The following is a 23290-nucleotide window of genomic DNA, read 5'->3' as shown; positions in this document are numbered from 1 at the left end:
GACGGATTCCCGCGCCTGTCATGTTTGGGCGGGCGACTGGTTGCTCTCCGCCCAATCACTGGGCGCGACCAACTGTTGCAGGGCAGAATTAAAAACTTTGAACTGCCTGCACGCCATTTTTGCTGTCATTTGGCCATTGACAGTCGTGTCTGTCAACGTGTCCTTTCAGCTTGCTGTTAAATAACAACTGTCAACTGTAAGTAATGGAGGATAAGACCTTAGAGAAGACTTCTTCCCCCACTGGGTTGCCTCAGGATAAAGGCAAGGGGAAGTCAAAAGATAAATCTAAGGCTCCAGCCTCTTCTTCTATCAAGGAGGCTGAGAGGCGCATTAAAGCATTGGAGCAGAGACTGGAGGCAGCCCTCTTAACTCCAAGAACCGCCTCTTCCTTATTGCAGGCCAGGGATCCACCAGCCCAATCTGTTTTGAGACCCTCAGAGACTTTATCAGAGAGAGATTGGTCTCCAGAGAGGCAGCACCCATTTGTGCCTCAGGTGGTTCCCCCTTCTGGCCCTCAGCAACTAAGACCAGGGTCTGCCAGCCACTCATTGAGGAGTGCCCCATCTGCCACCTTTACACCCACTGCGGCTGGGCTGCGTGTGCAACCAGACACCTGGCAGCAGATGTCCCCTGCCTTACAGGGACTCATCTCTGATGTTTACTCGCAAGGGATGGCAGCGGGGGTGCAACAGAATGCCCAACACCCCCAACCAGCACAGCCCAGGAACCTATGGGCTGCACCGCCCCCCTCGGGTATGGGATCCTGGATGGAGGAGCCGTCACCCCTAGAGGATGCCGAAAAAGAATACGACTTTTCGGATGATGAGACAACTCCTGATCCTCCGGTGACAGCTGGGCTCTTTAAGGCTCCCCTTTTCAAGATTCTGCTGCATAAGGCTAAGCAGGTGGCAGATTTACCGGGTCCAACCAAGGCTACTGAGGCCTCAGATGACCCTAAGCCTTCGGCAGTATTGTTCAAGGAACCCCAACCCGAGACTGATCATGTGCCATCCTCGGACATATTCAGGCAAAGCATCAAGCGCCCATGGCAGCAGCCTGCAGCAGCTCAAGGCCCTTCGGTCATCGAAAGGAAGTTTTATACCTTAGATGATGACATGGAAAAGCTGCTGGAATTTCCGCCCATAGACCAGCCGGTAATGACTTTGATATCTAAGGCCTTGGTACCATCTGAGACGGGCGATAGCTTGAAACCAGAGGATAGAAAGGCGGAAATTTTGCTAAGGAAATCCCATCAAATGGCAAGCTGGGCGTTTAGGGCGGCAACCGCGGCTTCATTTTTCAATAGGGCCTCCATAATGTGGTTGCAGGAGGTACAAGCCCGCCTAGGCCCAGAAGAAGGTCGCTTACGTCAGGACCTCAGTAAATTATTGGCCGCTGCGGAGTTTTCAGCGGATGCAACTCTCCATGCCGCAAAGTTTTCGGCTAGAGGGATGGCGGCGTCACTTGCATCCAGACGCCTCCTGTGGCTGAGGAGTTGGCCAGCGGACCTGAAGTCCAAGTGGAACCTGGCATCATCTCCATACCAAGGGGAGAAGCTCTTTGGAGAAGCCTTGGACCCTGTCCTCATCGAGGATAAGGACAAACGTAAGACTCTCCCTAGAGCATACCGGCGGCAGGAGCGTAGACCCAATCCTTACGCTCGCCGTCAGCCCTTTCGTTGGGATTCCTCTTCCTCGGCGAGTCAAGGTAATAGGTCATACACCCAAAATCAGTATGGCCAGCCCACCTTTAGAGGGGACCGAGCGGCCTTTCAGGATAGGCCCAGAGGATACCAGCAGTCTCGGCGTCCTTTTAGAGGGAACCAACGTGGCTTCAGGCGCACAAAATGACTTGGCTCCTTTACAGCCCATAGGAGGCAAACTTCAACGCTTCAGTGCCTCCTGGAGGATTACCTCCACCGACAAATGGGCAAGGGCCACAATATCAAGAGGACTGCGCCTGGAATTCTTGCAGCCCCCGCCAAACCGGTTTGTCACCTGTCCACTAACGCGAGACCCACTCAAAAGACGTCATCTTCAACTGGAGATAACACACCTTCTCAACATACAAGCAATAGAGAAGGTGCCCGAACATGCCAAGGGCACGGGATTTTATTCCGTTGTGTTCCTAGTGCCGAAGTCTTCGGGGGGGTTCAGGATGATATTAAACCTAAAGCTCCTGAATACCTTCATTCGGTATCGCAGATTTCGCATGCACTCCCTGCAGTCAATTTTGGCCTCTGTTCGGCACAACGATTTTCTCACCTCTATCGACCTCAAAGAGGCTTACCTGCATGTTCCGGTTTGGCCAGCTCATCGTCGGTACCTCAGGTTTTGTCTCAACGGGGTCCACTACCAGTACCGTGCCATGCCGTTCGGCCTATCTTCGGCTCCCCGTACATTTACGAAGCTGATGGACATTCTGACAGCACATCTAAGGGCCCAGTCCATAAGAGTTATGGCATACTTGGACGACATAATCGTTATGTCCAAGTCTATGGTCCAAGCGCAACACCATCTGGCGCTCACACGGGAAACTCTGGAGAGGCACGGCTACACGGTCAATGTGGAGAAGAGCCATCTTCATCCCACCACATCAATCCAACACCTCGGCTCCATCATAGACACCGCAGAGGACACGGTCTCGCTAACACCAGAGAGGGTCCTCAATATACGGAGATTGGTAACCAGCCTTCGTCGACAAAGGCAAATACCGTTGGCGACATTGTCCAAGGTACTAGGGACTATGGTCTCAGCCATAGGGATTGTGCCTTGGGCTCGCCATCATATGAGGGGCCTCCAATGGTTTCTCCTTCCGGCCCAGAGGGACAAGGTGAGTCACTCCCACCGAAAGGTGCGACTCCCAGCTTCAGTCAAGCAGTCGCTGGCATGGTGGTTGTCCCCAGCTTTGACCCAGGGTTCTCCTCTTCGCAGCCACGAGCGTGTGATCATCACAACAGACGCGAGCTTGTCGGGCTGGGGCGCTCATATGGGGCCTCATATAGCTCAGGGCCTGTGGTGTCAGGAGGACTTAACCCAGGTCAATATCAACGTCCTCGAACTCAGAGCGGTTTTCTTAGCCCTTCAGGCCTTCGCTCCCTGGGTTCAGGACAGGCATGTCCTGGTTCTGACGGACAACGTGGCTACAAAAGCCCACCTGAACCATCAAGGAGGTACCAGATCTCATCGCCTCATGACTCAAGCCACGGACCTCTTCGATTGGGCCGAATCTCATCTGGCCTCTCTGACGGCGGAGCATATTGCCGGGACCAGCAATGTGCAGGCGGACTGGCTGAGCAGGTCCACTCTGGATCCTTCGGAGTGGCAGCTGGACCCTGCACTCTTCAAGCAGATAGTGCTACGATTTGGTCTTCCATTGGTGGACCTCTTCGCAACCCCAGCAAACACCCAATTGCAGAGGTTTTTCTCCCGGTTTCCAGCGCCAGGGGCGGAAGGGGTCAACGCCCTATGGTCACCATGGCCCCAGGGGTTACTGTATGCCTTTCCCCCCACGTGTCTTATTCAAAGGATATTAGACAAGACAATTCGGGAGGGGGTGGAAATGATCTTGGTGGCTCCCTATTGGCCGAGACGGCCTTGGTTTGCAGACCTAGTAGCCCTGTCGGTGTCTGCCCCGTGGAGGATTCCAGATTCCGAGGTAGTGTTGGTTCAGGGGTCAGTTTGCCATCCGGACCCTCAGTGGTTCAAACTGACCGCCTGGCACTTGAAAGGGAGGGTCTGAGACAGCAAGCCTTGCCCGACGAGGTCATATCCACCATTCAGGCAGCACGTCGCCCTTCAACGGTAAGACTATACCAGGCCACTTGGGCGGCCTTCTGTAAGTTTTGTTTAGATCACCACCTTAATCCGGGGGAGGCTTCGGTTGTGTCAATCTTACGATTTCTACAGTCAGGGATAGAAAAAGGGTTAGCCCCGAATACCTTGAAAAGGCATTTAGCTGCTCTGGCAACCATCATCCGGGTACCCCACGCTCGCTCCCTATCACAAGATCCTTGGATTAGGGATTTTATTAAAGGCGCGATTAACACTCATGCGCCTCCAGTACACAGGTTCCCGACGTGGGACCTTTCCCTGGTACTCAAGGCGTTGACAGCCCCTCCTTTCGAGCCGATGAGAACTATTCCAGTACGTTTGCTCTCCTTAAAGACTGCCTTTTTAGTCGCAATTACGTCGGCACGCAGAGTGTCGGAGCTGTCGGCCCTGTCTACGCGTGCAGATTTATGTATATTCCACCCTGATAGGGTAGTTTTGAGGTTAGACCCTACATTTATCCCCAAGGTTAACTCTGGGTTTCATAGGGCTCAAGAGTTAGTGTTGCCAGACTTTTGCACACATGGACAGCACCCTCTTGAGCTGAGATGGCACAAGGTAGATGTTCGGAGGGCCTTGAAAATCTACATCAGACGGACTGGACATTTCAGGAAATCGGAGCGGCTGTTTGTGTCCTTTGGTCAGCGATCAATGGGTCTGGCAGTGTCAGCTAAATCCATCAGTCGCTGGCTGAAAGACTGTATTGAGGAGGCTTACAAGGCCCGGTCTCAAGTACCACCAACCGGGGTAACAGCGCATTCCACTAGAAGTGCAGCCACTTCAGTGGCTTGGAGGACTCAGGCGTCCATTGAGGACATTTGCAGGGCGGCTACGTGGGCGTCTCCTAATACCTTCATACGCCATTACAAACTGGACTCAGTAGCTTCAGCAGAAGCTTCGTTTGGGAGACGGGTTTTGCAGCAAGTGTGTTCAACTCCTGCGACCGTAGCTCAGCCTTTTCCCTCCCATGGGCAGTAATCTTTGGCATATCCCATGTTGGACTCTCCTTCCAGATGCAGTGGAGAAGAACCGTTGTACATACCTGAACGGTCTTCTCGATGCACTGGAAGGAGAGTCCAAACCCACCCGGCATGGTTGTTTCGCCAGGTCGCCGGAGTTTGGGAGACAAGTTGAACAGTTATGTGGTTATATGGTTATTGTTCAATAAACAGGTTTTCCTTAAACTGGCTTCGTTTTTAAAACTGAGGTATTGGGGGCTGCTAAGGGGCGGTGACTACCTCATATTTAAATATTTAAATTAACTCAGTCTCTACCAATAAGATTGGTGAATTACCCATGTTGGACTCTCCTTCCAGTGCATCGAGAAGACCGTTCAGGTATGTACAACGGTTCTTCTATGCCCAAGGAGAGGTGAAGGCTTTCCCACCCGTCTGCCTGACAGTTCCGACGGCCATGTTTGTTGAGAGGCCGATGTCGGAGGTTTTCGCGCCCAAGCGTTGGGTGTTGCCAGGGCAACCGGCCGGCGGCCATTTTTTTCAGGAGGAATGGTGACAGCGAGGCGGGGCTTAGCCGGCCTGTTTTGGGCGCGTTACTGACAGGACTAAAATCTGCCCTAGCTACACGCAGGCGCAGAGAGGCAGTTGACTGTCATTCTGCTCTAATTTCAGTCAGAGCAGTTAAGGAGTTTTTGCCTCGATTTCATACCGGCTCAGGCAATCTGCCTTTCAGTGAAAATATGACAGATCAGGCGGGCCAGCTGGTAGAGGAGGCCTTGGCAGGGCCTAGCACTCCGAAGGAGAAACTCCAGAAGGCTAAGGCCTCTCAAGGGGCCTCTCTGAGGGAAGCAGAGAAGCGCATCCGGGCGCTAGAGAAACAATTAGAGGCTTCACAGAAGGTAATGGGCCCTGTTCCTTCTGCCAGTCAACCCAGTCCTTTGATGGCCTCCACCACGTTCCTGCCAGGGGTGGTAGGCACAGCCACGGAGAGAGATTGGTCTCCAGAGCGGGTGAGACTGCCAGCACCCACACCCAGGGCTGAAAGACAATGTGCTGCAGGACTGTCTGCATATCCAGCCTTTCCATCAACCCAGTCTGGTCAGGCTGCCACCTTTACACCTACATCTGCAGGCCTGCGCAGCTCCAATGATGCCTGGCAGAGTATGCCTCAGTCTTTGCAAGACCTCATTGCCACGGCTTATACCCAAGGTGTGGCTGTAGGGACTCAACAGCATCAGCAGGCTCCAGTGGGACTCCCTCCAATGAGGTCTAGAGACCCCTGGACTGCCCCTGTCACCTTTTCCATGGAAGGCTCAATGGATGAGGAGCGGTCATCTAGACGCGATTTCAGTGGGGCAGAGGATGAACTCTCTGGTGATGAGCAGCCCCCTGAACCACCCAGTTTTCCTGGACTCTTTAAGTTGTCCCTCTTCAGGGTTCTTTTGAATAAAGCCAAGATGACCATCGAACAGGCAGGTGAGGGAGAACAGGCAACGGCGACAGACACGGCCCAACCAGCTGGGGGCCTATTTGTCTTCCCCAAGCAGGAGACGGTGCACATTCCGTCTTCCCACCTGTTCAGAGAGACAATCCAGCGCCCATGGGAGAACCCAGCCGCCACCCAAGGGCCATCTAACCTTGATCGCAGATTCTATACGTTTGATCAGGCGATGGAGGACCTGCTGGAATTCCCCGTGGTGGATAAACCGGTGACGAGCCTGGTGTCCAATTCCCTTGTTCCCTCAGAGTCTCAAGAGGGTCTGAGAGCAGAGGACAAGAGAGCGGAAAACGTGGTACGCAGGACTCACCAGATGGCGGCCGGGGCTCTTCGAGCCGCTTCGGCGGCATCGTTCTTCAACAGGGCCACGATGCTCTGGATCCAAGAACTGCAATCCAGGGTTAATCCGGAAGATAGTAGACTTCGCCAAGACCTCAACAAGCTCCTGACGGCCACGGAGTTTTCGGCGGATGCTACGGTCAACGCCACTAAATTTGCTTCCTGGGCAATGGCCTCCTCCATGGCCTCCCGTAGGCTCATTTGGCTCAGGAGATGGCAGACGGACGTTAAATCCAAATGGAGCCTGGCATCTGCCCCATTCAAAGGCAAGAAACTGTTTGGGGAGGTCCTGGACGATGTCCTCATTGAGGATAAAGATAAGAAGGAGGTCATGCCTGAGGCAAGCAGGAAGCAGGATAGGAGGTTCACTCCCTATCAACGGAGACAGCCCTTTCATTCTGAGCCCTCCTCGATGGGCACCCAGGCGTCGAGGCCGTATTTCCAGGGCTCCTTTGGCCAAGGGTCCTTTCGGGCGGACAGGTCCTTCCAAGCTGACAGGAATAGATCTTATCAAGGCCGCTGCCCCTTTAGAGGAGGAAGCAGAGGCTTCAAGAAGACGAAGTGACTCCGAGCTCAGCAGCTGTCTGGGCGGAAGACTGATGTCCTTCCATGCAGCATGGGAGGCGACGTCCTCAGACTCCTGGGCGGTATCCACAGTTACCCACGGCCTGAGGATAGAATTCTTCTGCCCTCCACCACACAGGTTTCTCGTGTCGAGTTCCATCAGATGGGGAGAAAAGAAGACTCCTATACAAAGAGGTCGAGCACTTGCTGGACATTGGAGCTATAGAGGAGGTTCCCTTGGCACAACAAGGCAGGGGCTTCTACTCGGCGATCTTTCTCATTCCCAAGTCGTCGGGGGGAGTGCGGCTGATTCTGAACCTGAGGCACTTGAACCTCTATGTCAAATACAGGAGGTTCAAGATGCACTCTCTCAGGTCTATACTGGCAGCCATCCGCCACAGAGACCTCATGTCCTCCATAGACCTGAAGGAGGCATATCTCCATGTCCCGATATTTCCTCCTCACAGACAATTTCTCAGATTCTGCATCGCCGGAGCACATTTCCAGTACAGGGCAATGCCCTTTGGCCTATCCTTGGCCCCAAGGCCATTTACGAAGTTGCTGGATGTCCTTACGGCGCACCTCAGATGTCAGTCGGTACGCCTCATGGCGTATTTAGACGACATCGTGATTTTGTCCAGAACGCGGGATCAAGCTCTCAGGGACTTACATTTGACCATCCAGACCCTTCAAGACCATGGCTTTTCCATAAACTGGGACAAAAGCCACCTGAATCCCACGACCCGCCTGGCCCACTTGGGGACAATGATAGATTCCAAGCTGGGCGAAGTGTTTCTGTCCCGGGACAGGCAGTCTACCATCAGGAATCTGGTGAGAGAGCTACGCCTCCAGCAGTACCCAAGTCTGCTATTCCTATCCAAGCTCCTGGGAACACTTGTATCATGCATTGGCATACTACCGTGGGCAAGGTACCACCTTCGACCATTACAGTGGTTCCTTCTCCCATTTCAGAAGCAGAAATCGAGCCACTCTCGCAGGAGGGTTTTCCTCAACGCCAGGGTTCGCAGATCTCTCCGGTGGTGGGTGTCTCCGGCCTTGAGCAGCGGTTCCTCCTTTCTGGAAAAGGAATTCCTCATGGTGACGACAGATGCAAGTCTGCGAGGGTGGGGAGCACATCTTTCCTCACAAATGGCCCAAGGTCTGTGGTCGCAGCAGGACCTTTGCAATGTCAATATAAACTTCTTGGAACTGAAGGCAGTGTCACTGGCCCTCCGCAGCTTTGCTCACCTGGTGAAGGATCAGCACGTATTGATTATGACCGACAACGTAGCCACGCGTTCCCACATCAACAGACAGGGGGGAACAAGGTCACGGCGGCTGATGGCAGAGGCGGAGTCTCTTTTCAGGTGGGCGGAGAGGAATCTGGCATCACTTTCAGCGGAACACATCTCCGGGGTGGAGAACGTATGTGCAGACTGGCTCAGCAGGGAGACACTAGATCCAGGGGAATGGCAACTGGAACCCGGGATCTTCCAGGAGATCACCAGGAGGTTTGGGGTGCCGGTTATGGATTTGTTTGCAACGTGTCTCAACTCCCAGCTTCCCCGCTTATTCTCCCAATTTCCATCCCCGGGAGTGGAAGGAGTGGATGCTCTGCGCCTCAGATGGCCTCCGGGTCTTTTATATGCGTTTCCACCGGTTTCCATCATCCCCAGAGTCATTCGGAAAATATTGCAGGAGCAAGCAGAGGTGCTGTTACTAGCCCCCTTTTGGCCCCGTCGGATCTGGTTCGCAGACCTGATGCAACTCTCAATTGCTCCATCATGGCGGATTCCGGACCACCGGTTCTCTCTCTTCCAGGGGACCATGTCACACCCGGAGCCTCAGTGGTGGCAGCTGACCGTGTGGTGCTTGAGCGGGAACGGCTGAGGAGTCACGCTCTGCCAGACACGGTTATTGATACCATACAGGCTGCCTGTAGGCCTTCTACCAGGAGGATCTACCAGGCCACTTGGGAGGCCTTTTCTAGGTTCTGTGCGCAAAGACAGGTAGAGCCTCAGGTGGCTTCTCCTCCTATGGTCTTGACATACCTGCAGGCCAGTCTGGACAAGGGCCTCGCCCCGAATACTCTTCGTCGGCATGTGGCTGCTTTATCCAGCATCATTACAATGGACAGTCATCGCCCCTTGAGCAAACATCCATGGATAAGAGACTTCCTGAGAGGGGCGGCTAATCTTAAACCGCCAGTCATTCATCGATTCCCGTCATGGGACCTGTCCTTGGTCCTACACTCACTCACCGGCCATCCATTTGAGCCTCTACGACAGGTTTCTGTACGGATGTTGACTCTTAAGACTGTCTTTCTGGTAGCTATTACGTCTGCCAGGAGGGTCTCAGAGATTTCAGCTTTGTCTACATGACCGGACTTATGTCGTTTTCATCTGGACAGAGTGGTCCTTAGGCTGGACCCAGCTTTCCTGCCTAAGGTGAATACCACTTTTCACAGGGCACAAGACATCGTGCTGCCGGATTTTTGTACCCATGGAACTCACCCCTTAGAGTTGAGATGGCACAAGCTGGACGTGAGGAGAGCCCTTAAAATCTACATTCGCAGGACTCAGTCCTTTCGAGTTTCAAAAGCCTTGTTTGTGTCCTTTTCCTCAAGATCTATGGGGTCCAGAGTTTCCTCCCAGACCATCAGCCGTTGGCTCCGCGACTGTATTTCGGAGGCTTACAGAGCTAGAGGTTCTCCTGTGCCACAGGGGATCACGGGGCACTCGACTCGCAGTGCCGCCACCTCGACGGCATGGAGGACACAGGCGTCTTTAGAGGACATTTGCCGGGTGGCCACTTGGGCTGCTCCCTCAACCTTTATAAAGCACTATCGAATAGACTCCTATGCCTCATCAGAAGCGGCTTTTGGGAGGAGGGTTCTACAGGAGGTTTGTTCCTTTGCCGAGCCACTGGTCTAGCCTTCTCCCTCCCTTTGAGTTTTTTCTTGGGCATATCCCATCCTGGACTCTCCTTGCAAGTGCATTGGAGAAGGACCGTTGAACTTACCTGAACAGTCTTCTCGATGCACTGCAAGGAGAGTCCAGACCCACCCGGCTCTGGACCAGGGGCCAACTTAAGGTTTACAGTTCGTTTCTTTAAAGTTGTTTGGGTCTTTTTATATGGTTCAATAAATGTGTTGGATTTTACTGCTCCTTCGTTTTAATTTAGACTGGAGGGCTAAGGGGGCGGCACCTGCCTAATATTTAAATTAAACTCAGTCCCTACCAATCAGACTGAAGAATTACCCATCCTGGACTCTCCTGGCAGTGCATCAAGAAGACCGTTCAGGTAAGTTCAACGGTCCTTCTGTTCCATATATCAATTGCTATTTGAAGATCCACCTGATACATCTATGTTTATGTAGCAAGTTCCAATGAGTTTAACAAGGTTTATTCCACAACACAGTTCGCTAGATCCAATGCTTTGGGATTTATGGGAAATTTCTAGAATTCCCAACAAGCATGACTGGGATTCCTGAGAGTAATCTGGAGGACATTCTATTAGGAAAGGCATTATATGTTTAGGATTTGAAATACTTTGATATCTTATATTTAATATTATTGCCAGAATTAAAATATCTTGTAAAAATAATGTGTTTTTTTTTTAAAAAAAACCCTTTGGAAAATAACACTTCTTTGTTTTCAGATTTTTTTTCCTATCTGTACTTTAACACTGTTTCTTTTTCTCCCCCTCCCCCCCAATTGAAGAAGATATCTAATTCTGTGCTTAACTCAAAAACTCTTTGCATGCTGAAAAAATATGGTAGGCTTTGTAAATTAATTAATATTAGCAAGCACTGTAACAAGAAAGAAACATAAAAGTATTGCAGTTTTAGAAAGATTCTTGGTGCAGAGTTAACTGCAGAACCTTTTTTAAAAAGTGTGTGTGTGTTGTGTGTGTGTGCATTTCCATTCAGTCTCCAGGTAGTGACATATAGGTTTCTCACTAGTATTGAATGGAGAAATGTCTAGCCATCTAAAGTCCTGAACTGGCCCTTCAGAACAGTTTGATTGCATTCTTGATTGTTTGCGAGATAACTCTAAGATTGGCAGTGACAGGGTAATTTACTGAAGATTGCAATGTCAGACTATATCCAAGGGGCCTTGCTGGCATGAAGATGTTATTTCATGACTGACAGGCCACTGGGAGTTTGGTATGCCAATTAAAGTTCATGGTGTTGTCCAAAGTGTACAGATGCTTCAGTCCATAATCATGCAGTTTGATGAGGTCATTATAGGCATAACATACTCTCACCTCTATAACAGCCAAATCAAAGAAGTCTTCATAGCTGGAGTAAGTAAACACAAATTTGTAGAAAAAGGTAATTTGCTGCATCTTACCCTTGGATTCCTTAATATATTGACAGGCTTCTCTTTTTCTCCCACCTGCACATACAAACAAGAAACAAAAAAACAATTTTCAATGAATAATTACAAGCAGCAAAAATAACAGGATGTTGTTCAAGTTTTAATAGGAAAACCATCTTCAGTTATTATAGGAGTCCAATTCCTTTCTCACATTGATTGTATAAAATGGGTGGAATCTGAGAAAATATTCTACCTCCAAGATGAAAAAGGACTTCGAGATTAGTGAGGATCACAAGTCAGTGACCTTGAAATTAAAAAAGAAATCTTAAGTTCAAATAGAAAAATAACTTAGTAGTAGACATGAAATAAAAACCATGAGTGCTATCAAGACTGTTTTCTTTTCAAAAAGTCTAAAAATGATAATGGGTGAGTCTTTGCATAAATCTTCAAAATAGCTAATCAGATTTGTAGCTGATCAGACCCAAACATCCATCCATCCATCCATCCATCCATCCATCCTTCCTTCCTTCCTTCCTTCCTTCTTTCTTTCTTTCTTTCTTTCTTTCTTTCGGAAAAGCTCACTCCATCACAAAGACATATGGTAGATAACAATTTGTTAAATTTTCTGGATTAAGTATATTACAATCTTTCAGATTCATTCCAGGGAAACAGGTTTGAATAACCTTGTTTTTCTTTGGAGTTTTTAGTCACAGAGATATATCAGGAAAAGCCAGCTAATATTTCCTTGGCTGACACAGATAATAAATCTGGGAAAAATATAGATTATTAAAAGTTATATATAAACAGAGAGAGAATATTTTAAACCAGATATTATATGTGGCAAACATGCACTGAAGTAACTTGCATTGAGAAAATGTGTCATTAAAAAATAAAAGTACAGTCATCTTAATTAAAAATGGTTAATGGGCAATCTATATTAACAAATATTTATTTTAGAGCAATTTCTATGAAAAAGCTGTGTCTTGTAGGACACATACACATACGTACACACACTATGTTCATAGAACATTATGATGTGGTGATACAGTGGTTAGAATGCAGTATTGAAAGTTAACTCTTCCTACTGCCAGCAGTTTCAACCAGATTGGCTCAAGGTTGACTCCACCTTCCGAGGTTGGTAAAAAGTGGACTCAGATTGTTGGGGACAATCTGCTGACTATGTAAACTGCTTAGAGAGGGCTGTAAGGTACTATGAAGCTATATATAAGTGTTATTGCTATTATAATATTATATTCTAGGGAACTCAAATTAAAGTTGTTGTTCTTATTAATGTTCTATAAAATAACATACAAATGGGAATATTCTATTGCCCTACTAATATGAGTAGTGAAATGGGCAGAATTTTAATTTAATCTGTACATACCAAAACTGGAGACTCACAAAAAGCTAATTTGGACCTTTAGCAAAACTGAAAAAGTCCATTCCAAAATTGAGAACCATTCTGCACATATCTTTATGCCTTAGTTTGACATTTGATGTACTGATCCTAAAAGCAGTAACAGAGATAATTCGATATACTAAAGTTACCATGTTGATGAAAATTCTTGGATATATCTAAAGTTAAATGTGCTGAGATTAGCAATCCTATTGTTTAGTTTGTAAGGAAACAACGGTGATCTATAAGCAGTGGTACAATCAAATGACTGGGGAAAATAGCTTATGTGTTCTTCCTTGCAGATGGCCTCATTGATTGTCTGGATCCAGATTGCTGCCTTCAGTCGACTTGTCAGAATAGCCTTCTCTGTCGTGGCTCACGTGATCCCCTAGATATTATACAGCAAAGTCACTCTGATTCAGAAGCTGTAAAGTCATTCTATGATCGAATTAAGCTCTTAGTGGGAAAAGACAGCACTCATATAATCCCAGGAGAAAACCCCTTCAATAGCAGGTAATAACCAAATATACGAGTTTATAAAGGCATGGGAGTTCTTTTTTCAGAGGTTTTAATAGTGGTGTAACATGGAATGCAGTTTTCACTAGCGAGATTCTTTTCCATCTCATGCTAAAATCTCATTCTGGACTTTTTGTCCTGAATTTTTTTAATGCTGCCTTTATGTCAGAACGCTGGATTGGCATACTGACTCCATATGGGTAAGGACTAGCATTGAATTTCCTGCATTCAGGAAACTTGGAGAGAAAAGGAATCCAAGCTTTATAATGGGAAAAAAATCATGACACTAATGAGAGTTTGATATGTTCTGGCTTTCAGAAAAACTAAGCCTATGTTTTATGTTTTGTGATTATTCTAAATGTGAAAATACAACATTGGTATAATCTTTGAGAAGCTATTATTTTTTTATTTTCAGATTTTGACCCTGTTCATCCTTTAGTTACAGCTTATGACCCTGTACAGATTTTGACCCTGTTCATCCTTTAGTTATAGCTTATGAAACAGTTTAATTAAAACTGTTTCATAAGCTATAAATACCACCTGCATTTTCAAAATAATTAATATTTCTTGCATTTAATCAGTCAAACTAGATTGATCTAGGCCTACCGCATAGCCAGTGAAAGGCTACCAAAATTTTTACTACCACACCGTGGACATGGCTTATGCAGGATGCCCTGCATTTTCTTTCAATTTCTTTCAATGCAAATTGGGAGCTCTGGGGTGGAGCTCCATTTTCGCTACCCCACTGTGTTCCCCCAGTCCGGGCAGTAGCCCATTCTTTGCGTATAGCCCAAATCTAGTAAAGGTGACAGCTGTTTTTTACGGAAGAGTTTTGCTGAAAGGAAACACAATTGATAGTGTGAGCTTTGTGACTTGCAAATAAGGCAGTGTTAAAAACAGACTGGCAGATTCCCCCCAAGGATTTTCCAGCAAAAGATAATTACAATAAATTGCCATCAATTGGGGTAAACCCCCTGAAATACCCCAGTCTGTTCTGGCCTTCCTTCCTTCCTTCCTTCCTTTTCCTTCCTTTTCCTTCCTTCCTTCCTTCCTTTCTTCCTTCCTCTCTCCCTCCCTCCCTCCTTTCCTTTCCTTTCCTTTATTTTCTACTACTCTCCCTTTAGGTCAGCTAGGAAAAAATAGAAATGAAGATACTTTGGATCTTCCAAAATCCAAGGAGTAACCGTGTTAGAAGATTTTAATGAAATTTCTGTTATTCAACAAATGAATCCAAACCTGTAAACCATATATGTAGAATCCCGAATACTCTACAAACAATACATCAAATGTATAAGACACACCAATATTTCCATCCTCTTTTGGGGGCAAAAAGGTGCATCTTATACTTCAAAAAATAATTCTGTATGGAAAATATTTTTTGAAAAATATATTGTTTTCATTATAAAAGTTATTCTGTCACTTTTTAATTTACAGTCAGTGTCCATATTTCAATCTTCTAAGATTTCTTCTATTTTATTTACTCCTGCCTTACTAGTCTTCCTAAGCTCTAACTCATATTCTTTCTATCTGCCTTCATATTTAGTATAATTCTATTTATCCTGTTCTTACTCCTTTGCTGTCCTTATTGTTGGGATGGTCTCTATTTTCAGCTAGACTTGCTCATCATGGTCCTGAAAACTCTCTGATATTGTTTATCATCACCACCAGTGTCACATTCTGCAGTGCTGACTTTTGCTCCACCTGGATTTATGGTGACACTTGGCTGTTGAACAGATTGGCTGTTCTGCTGTTGTCACTCTGAGCCATTTGACACAACTGATCCCCTCTGCTTTATTCTGCTTTGATCCTTTGTTTGCACCTGATCTAGGTGTATTGACTGATAATATAGTATATTATGGTATGCTTTAATATATAATAACTAATTCAGTGATGGGTTGCTAGGGTTTGCCCCAGTTCAGCCAAATCAGAATTGGCAGTGGGAGGGTCTAGCCACTTGCCTGGAAATCATCATGGACAATCTGTGCATGCACAGAAATTTATGTGCATGCGCAGAAGTGCCGTGTGTGAGCGAAGCGAGCATGTACATGTGTTCACAGTTCCGAACTGGTAATGAAAGTAAGTGAAACTATGAACCAATGCCAGTTTCCTTAAATTGCCTCATACTGCTAGTACCCAGCTGCTTCAGACCTTATAAGGCATGTGTTAGAATAGAATAGAATAGAATAGAATAGAATTTTATTGGCCGACTTAAATACCGTATATACTCGAGTATAAGCCGACCCGAGTATAAGCCGAGGCACCAATTTTTGCCACAAAAACTGGGAAAACCTATTGACCCGAGTATAAGCCGAGGTTAGAAAATGCAGTGGCTACTGGTAACTTATAAAAATGGAAACCAATAAAATTACATTAATTGAGACATGTTTTAGAATATTTATTTTAAAGAAAACCAGTAAACTAGCTCTGTAAATTTAAAAGAGGGTATTTATTTTAAAGAAAACCAGTAAACTAGCTCTGTAAATTTAAAAGAGGGTAAACAAATTAACAATATTAACAATAAATTAAAAAGTAAAAAAAGTAGCTCGATCAGCAACAAAGCTAAAACCTAAGAGTTAAAATCCTTCAAAACTGGATTCCTTCTCATCATTAATTGGATTTACATTATTGTTCTGTTTTTATATATGCTGTGAGCCGCCCTGAGTCCTTGGAGAGGGGCAGCATACAAATCCAATTAAATAAATAAATAAATAAATCTGTATGTCCAAACAGCTTCAGCATTAGCTGCTGTGAGGTTATCAGCATAGAAAACCAGATAGATAGATAGATAGATAGATAGATAGATAGATAGATAGATAGATAGATAGATAGATAGATAGATAGATAGAATGATAGGTAGATAGATAGGTAGATAGATAGATAGATAGAATGATAGATAGATAGATATAAAGATAGATAGATAGATAGATAGATAGATAGAATGATAGATAGATAGATAGATAGATAGATATAATGATAGATAGATAGATAGAATGATAGATAGATAAATAGAATGATTGATAGATAGATAGATAGATATAATGATAGATAGATAGATAGAATGATAGATAGATAAATAGAATGATTGATAGATAGATAGATAGATAGATAGATAGATAGATAGATAGACAGACAGAATGATAGATAAATAGATAGATAGATAGATAGATAGAAAGATAGAGAGATAGATAGAAAGATAGATAGATAGATAGATAGATAGATAGATAGATAGATAGATATGCTCTCAAACCCACTTTATAAAAGGCAACTTTTAAAGATCCACAAACACACTTAAGAAATTCCTGTCTAGCTCTTGCCTCATTACACATTATTAAATCCTATCCAAGCAAGGACAGCAACTACCACAAGATACCATTTTTAAACAGTTTAAATCTTTTCAAAAGAGGGGGAGGAGAATCGGACAGCAGGAGGTCTTTTTAATCCAACTAAGGGCAACTCAGAGAGGGCAAGGAATAGTTAAAACCTGTTGACAAATACACACATTAAGGGAGTGAGGAGTAAAAAAAAAAAACCTGCTGGTTTCAGCCAGGGGGAAAGGAGGCACTTTGGCTACACCTCCTTCAAAGAGGTAACTGGCATTTGTCAGGGGGGGGAGGGGGGGCACGCACACAAACACACACACACTCGCCCTCCAAAATTCATCCTTCCCCTTTTTCTTTGTTGCCTTGGCTTCCCTTTCATTCACAAGCCCACCCCCCACGCCGCTCTAGGGCTTCCTCCTGACTCAGATAGGGTTTATTTGTTGACAAATACACACACAGAGTGAGCGAGGAGAAAAAAACCCCTCCCGGTTTCAAAGAAGTAGCTGGCATTCTTTGCAGGGTGGACTGGCGCTCACACACACACACACACACCCTCCAAAGCTGATCCTCGCCCCTTTTTTTGTTCCCTTGGCTCCCCCTCACTTTCCCAGCCGCCTAAGGCTGTGTAGGCGTTCTCCTCACCCAGCCCGTGCAAGTGCGAATCAATCAGCTGCCAAATGGTACGTTTTCCTCTCCTCCCAACTCAGGGAGAACTTCAAGCTCTGGGTTTTAAACGCAACCAAAAGGGGACACAAGAAGGTAGCCAGCCGCTTCTCATTCAGGCTCGCACTCATTCTCTCTCACTGTGTGCGCTGCCTTTGGAGGCGCCTTTGCTTGAGCTGGGGAGAGGTGGCAACTGCCCCACCCCTCTCACTGCCTCCTCTCGCAGGCTCAAGCAAAGGCACCAGCCGGTGAGGTGGAGGGGGGGGGAGAGAAAGGGTGCACGCAGGCACCCTCTCTCTCTTCTTCCCCGCGACTGCCCCAATGGCGTGCGAGGGGAAAAAGGCGAGGGGAAGCCGGAGCGCCCTTTTACTTCCCTCTTGCTCCTGTCGTCGTCTTGCAGCTGCCGTCCCTTCCCCGGGTCCAGCAAAGTTGCCAGCCAACTGCTCCGACGGCGTGCGAGAGGGGAAAAGACGATGGGAAGTCGGGGGGGGGGATTCCTGCTTCATGAGTCCCCCCCCCCGACCTCACCAGCTTCGCGTCGTCTGTTCCTCTCTTGCACGCCTTCGGAGCAGTTGGCTGGCAACTTTGCTGGACCCGGGGAAGGGAAGGCAGCTGCAAGATGCCGACAGGAGCTCCAAGAGGGAAGTAAAAGGGGGCTCCGAGTGACGCGACTGTGGGAAGGGTAGGGCAGCTGCCTTCCCCGGGTCCAGCAAAGTTGTTCCTCTCTCGCACGCCGTCGGAGCAGTTGGCTGGCAACTTTGCTGGACCCGGGGAAGGGAAGGCAGCTGTCTCCCGGGCTCCCGCGGTGCGCCCTCTTGTGGTGACCCAGCGCCCTCTTGTGGTGACCCGAGTATAAGCCGAGGTCGGGTTTTTCAGCCCATTTTTGGGGCTGAAAAACTCGGCTTATACTCGAGTATATACGGTAATCTTTGCAGAGAAAAGGGGTTCCACACACAAATTTTCTTTGAGCAAGGTTTTTGTGTGTATGTGTTATTTATTTCCCCTTCGATTTATTTGCAAAGATTTCAGAAGTTTTTTGATCTATCAGTAGGGTCTGTTCCAATAAGAGATAGCCCTACGGAACGAATTGAAAACCTAAGGGCAAACAGTTAGTTTTAAAAAAATAACTAATTAAATATAATGACAAAATTTTATGGAATGTGAACTTATTCTTTGAAAGGTAATTGATGTTTGTCGAGTAAATGTTCCTGGCAGAGTATATAGATAATATTAGCAAAGACATGCCCTTCATGGCATCGGACCAGAATATCTCCGAGATTGCCTTGTGCCGCACGAATCCCAGTGACCAGTTAGGTCCCACAGAGTTTGTTTGTTTGTTTGTTTGTTTGTTTGTTTTTTATTTATTTATTTATTTATTAGATTTGTATGCTGCCCCTCTCCGTAGACTCGGGGCGGCTAACAACAATAGTGAAACAACATACAACAAATCTAATATTTTAAATATTTTAAAAGACCATAATTTAAAAACCAAACATACACACAAACATACCATGCATAAATTGTATAGGCCCAGGAGAAAGAGAATATCTCAGTCCACCCATGCCTGATGATAGAGGTGGGTTTTAAGGAGCTTACAAAAGGTGAGGAGGGGGGGCAAATCTTCTCCAGGTCCCGTCAATGTTGTCTGGCGGGACCCAGGGGAAGAGCCTTCTTTGTGATGGCCCCAACCCTCTGGAACCAGGTCCCCCCAGAGATTAGGACTACCCCCACCCTCCTTGCCTTTTGCAAACTCCTTAAAACCCACCTCTGCAGTCAGGCATGGAGAAATTGAGACATCTCCCCCAGGCTTATATAGTTCTATGTATGGTATGCTTGTGTTGTATGTTTTAAATAGTGGGGGGGTTTAGATATATTTTTAAACATTAGATTTGTCATTGTACACTGTTTTATTATTGTTGTGAGCCGTCCCGAGTCTGCGGAGAATGGCGGCATACAAATCTAATTAATTAATTAATTAATTAATCCAGATAACCAAATCATTAATTCAGTGTACTCTAAACTTCTTTAGATTTATTTTGTTTTCCAGACAGGAACCTGAACAATACATGTCACTTTATACAGTTAGGATAAGGCCTTTAGCCTGCAGTAGTTGTATATATGAAACCTAGCTTCATAGAGTGAAGAAGAATAAGTAAAAGAGAAAGAAATCCACAGTTGGACTTCAGACAGCTTCCATCTTCATCTCAGTCAAGAATGTAGCCATTGATTAGAAACTGAGTCCTTTTTATTTTTCATGGAAATCTGAAAGTAGCATTAATAAATAAGGTAGGGAAGACATGACAGCAGTGATCCAATATTTGAGAGTCTCCTGCAAAGACAAAAGGACAATATGCAAAAAAAGAAACAATGGATGAGAACTAAGTAAGAAGAGGAACAAACTAGAACTAAGAAGGTGTTTATTAACAGTGAAACAGCTTGCCTTTAGAAGAAGTGTCCCATCACTGGAGGCTTTCAAAACAAGACTGGACATCTATTTGTCTGAAATAGTACAGGGTTTCCTGCTTAGACTAAAAGACCTCCAAGATCCCTTCCAATTGTATTATTCTACCTTATATATTCTAAATGATAGTCTATAAAAACCCCTTCATGTTTAGTGTTAGAAAAAAATAGGCGATCCTCATTTACAGCCAATACAGTGTTCCCTCGATTTTCGCAGGTTCAAACTTCGCGAAAAGTCTATACCACGGTTTTTCAAAAATATTAATTAAAAAATACTTAGTGGTTCCCCCCCCCCCTATACCACGGTTTTTCCCGCCCGATGACATCATATGTCATCACCAAATTTCCATCCACCTTTAATAAATATTTTTTTAAATAAACTTTAATAAATAAACATGGTGAATAAATGGTTGCTAAGGGAATGGGAAATTGCAATTTAGGGGTTTAAAGGGAAGGCTTGTGATACTGTTCATAGCCAAAAATAGTGCATTTACTTCCGCATCTCTACTTCGTGGAAATTCAACTTTCACGGGCAGTCTTGGAACGCATCCCCCGCGGAAATTGAGGGAACACTGTACTTATATCTGAGAAATGGAGGGATTGGTGTTCAGATAAAGGTGTGTCTATATATTCTAAAGGCCATCTACATTTGGGAAGCAATCAGCTTCTGTTTCATTTGGCAGCTATAGCTTTTAACAAACAAAATTATTTTAAGTCAACAATGAACATTTCTTTATGCCGGAAGAAACTCACCTAGCTGTGATAATTTTCATCCCCAGAGTATTACTTGAGCACTGGCATTGAATTATATTTCTTTTCCAGCTTGGTATCTCTGATAAGGGGCCAAGTGGTGACTACAGATGGAACCCCACTTGTTGGAGTCAACGTGTCATTTGTCAAGTATCCAAAATATGGCTACACCATCACTCGCCAGGATGGCACGTAAGTTGACTCACTTCATTCATGAACTACTTTGTATAGTAATAACTGTGCAGATTAACAGATGGTGCTATCTAGCGAATCCATGTGGTATTATGCATACAATTCCGACTAGGGTAAAGGTCTAGCAAGAAAGCAGAAAGTAATTTTTCACACGGTGTTTTGAAGACTAGCTGAAAGTAAATTTGAAAGGATTGACTTCTGAAAATAATGTGATAGCAGTTGGACTTCTTCTCACACAAGCAGTATTATATCTATAAAAACATTTGTGGGCTACAGTAGTATCCAGCTGAGACCCAGAAACATTTAATTTTGAGATTCAAGGCAGACTAACACTCGTCTGGGGGTGGGGGAAGACTCATAAAACAGTGCAATTTCTTAGTTTCCCAATTGTCCCATTCCTTTCTAAAAATCAGCTCTATTTAGAGTTTCTTGAGGCAAAACATATTAAAAGGATATAATTGAATAAACTTAGACAATTCCCTGCTGTGTGTTGTTTCTCTGTTCATCATTCAATTTGAAAGGCACATAGACTTAGCTCCAATAAAAAATAGGATGTGTCATACTTTATCTAATTTATTGGATGTAGCAATAAAATGATATATCTACATGAAATAATTCATTGCAGCTATTTGCTGCAGTACATGTGAACTGTAATTTATAAAGTCATTGGACTACCGATCACTAACAGAGCCATCGTTGGATGCTGGGATCATTGTTTCAGTGCTAAACTTTTGAACATCTTAGTAGTAATGAGGACTCAGGGCTTTTATGTGATTCATTATAAATGTACTAATATTGTTTGCTCAAAGCTGTCATTCAGTTTGCCACATGGCATGTAGGCATTTGTGATGGCTTTAATGGCTGCTTATAGCAGTTCTATGTTGGAAACCACACATCATACAGTGCTTTATGATATATCATGGCCACATTTGCATTAACAACAGATCTTGGTTCACAGCAGAGGTCTTAATCGCAAACTTCCCAGAATCAAGAAAATGAGTGTGTTAACTTTTTTATGTATGCTTGGAGGAAAAAGATATTGCATTACAGATGATACCAGCTCTAAATCTCCTGTGATCAGGAAGACTAGAATTAAAGAGAAGGCCCTGAGCCATATCATTTAACAAATTAATTTAATATAGTTCAAGAAAGTACCCAAGAGAAACAAAAACCTTGTTGCACTTTTGGAAACTAATGAGCTGTATTCATTTTTTCTTACTTCTGCCTTTTGAGCAAGAAATGACTTATGGTACTGCTTTTGTTGTTGTTGTTGTTGCTTGTTTGTTTTAGAAACTGGACAGAATAAGCCATAATGTAGTTTATTTCGTTTTGGCTTTGCCTGCTTGTGAAGTCTTAGTATGTTTGTAGTTTCGAAGCCCTTGTTTATATTACAGCATGTGTGTAAAGTCAGTTGGTGGTGTTTTATTCAATAAATAGTGATTAAGTAAATGATAGTTGAGCATAATAACCTTGACATTATTATCTCTTAGTTTAGGTGCAGGTGAAAAGGATTGAAGTAAAAAATGTCAGATGAGAGGATTATTCAAAAGGCGCAAGGCTTGCGTTCTGCCACACTGTAGTTACTTCGCTCTTTTTGTTCCAGCCCCATCCAATTGCTGCGAGGATTCAGTTTTCTCATACGTCTTCACTCCTATGAAAACCACAATACCTCCTCTTAAAACCTTAAAGAGGAAGACCTCCTCTTGAAACCACAATATTGATGGCACTATTAGAACCAAATACCGAATATTTTTAAATGGTTTCCAGTTCTGGAGATAATTCAACAATGTGTCTGTCTAGATAGATATATATATGGATGGATGGATGGATGGATGGATGGATGGATGGATGGATGGATGGATGGATGGATTGGTGGATGGTGGATGATAGATGGATGGATGGATAGATGATAGATAGATAGATAGATAGATAGATAGATAGATAGATAGATAGATAGATAGATAGATAGATAGATAGATAGATAGAGAGATAGATATCCCTTTGACTCCATGTTGATCCCTGGCAACTGCCTGGACGCTATGGGATTTTTGACAATATTTCAGGAGTAATTTCCCATTGCCTCCTTGATAAGACTGAGAGAAAGAGTGATTAGCCCAAGATTACAGTCATGCTTCTTATACAAGGTAGAATTAGAAGTCATGATTTCTGGTTGTAGGTTGTCTTGTCCAGTGATTTATGAACTAAACCAAATTGGCTTTCTTCATAGTTTGTAGACACTATAATAAACAATATGCAATAAGACAAGCTAATCAAATGATGCTCATCTGGTTTTTGAGTACGGCAGCAGATACAATCGATTAGATGAGGAAGCAGGATCACAATGATCTGTCATACCTCTATCTATAAAATGATTGGGATCTGTTGCCTTTCATTTCCCCAAAAAACTGAATGTATAAGCATGATAAACTTCACCTTCGCTTTCTGAGGGATAGCATACTGTGACTCAATGCTTTTTATCTTGTT

General features: G+C 45.1%; 1 protein-coding gene across 3 annotated transcripts in view; it reads left to right on the top strand.

Moving 5' to 3' along the window:
- The window catches only part of TENM2 (teneurin transmembrane protein 2), a 1054259-nt gene that overhangs the window by 948050 nt on the left and 82919 nt on the right, over positions 1-23290 (top strand). For all 3 annotated transcript variants that reach the window (XM_070739470.1, XM_070739471.1, XM_070739472.1), the window contains 2 exons: positions 13208-13418; positions 20687-20806. In XM_070739470.1, the coding sequence (XP_070595571.1) occupies positions 13208-13418; positions 20687-20806 (331 nt within the window). The remainder of the gene's footprint in view (positions 1-13207; positions 13419-20686; positions 20807-23290) is intronic.

The sequence above is a fragment of the Erythrolamprus reginae genome, chromosome 2 (assembly GCF_031021105.1).
Source record: "Erythrolamprus reginae isolate rEryReg1 chromosome 2, rEryReg1.hap1, whole genome shotgun sequence".
NCBI lineage: Eukaryota > Metazoa > Chordata > Lepidosauria > Squamata > Dipsadidae > Erythrolamprus > Erythrolamprus reginae.
This window is presented reverse-complemented; position numbering and strand designations above follow the sequence as displayed.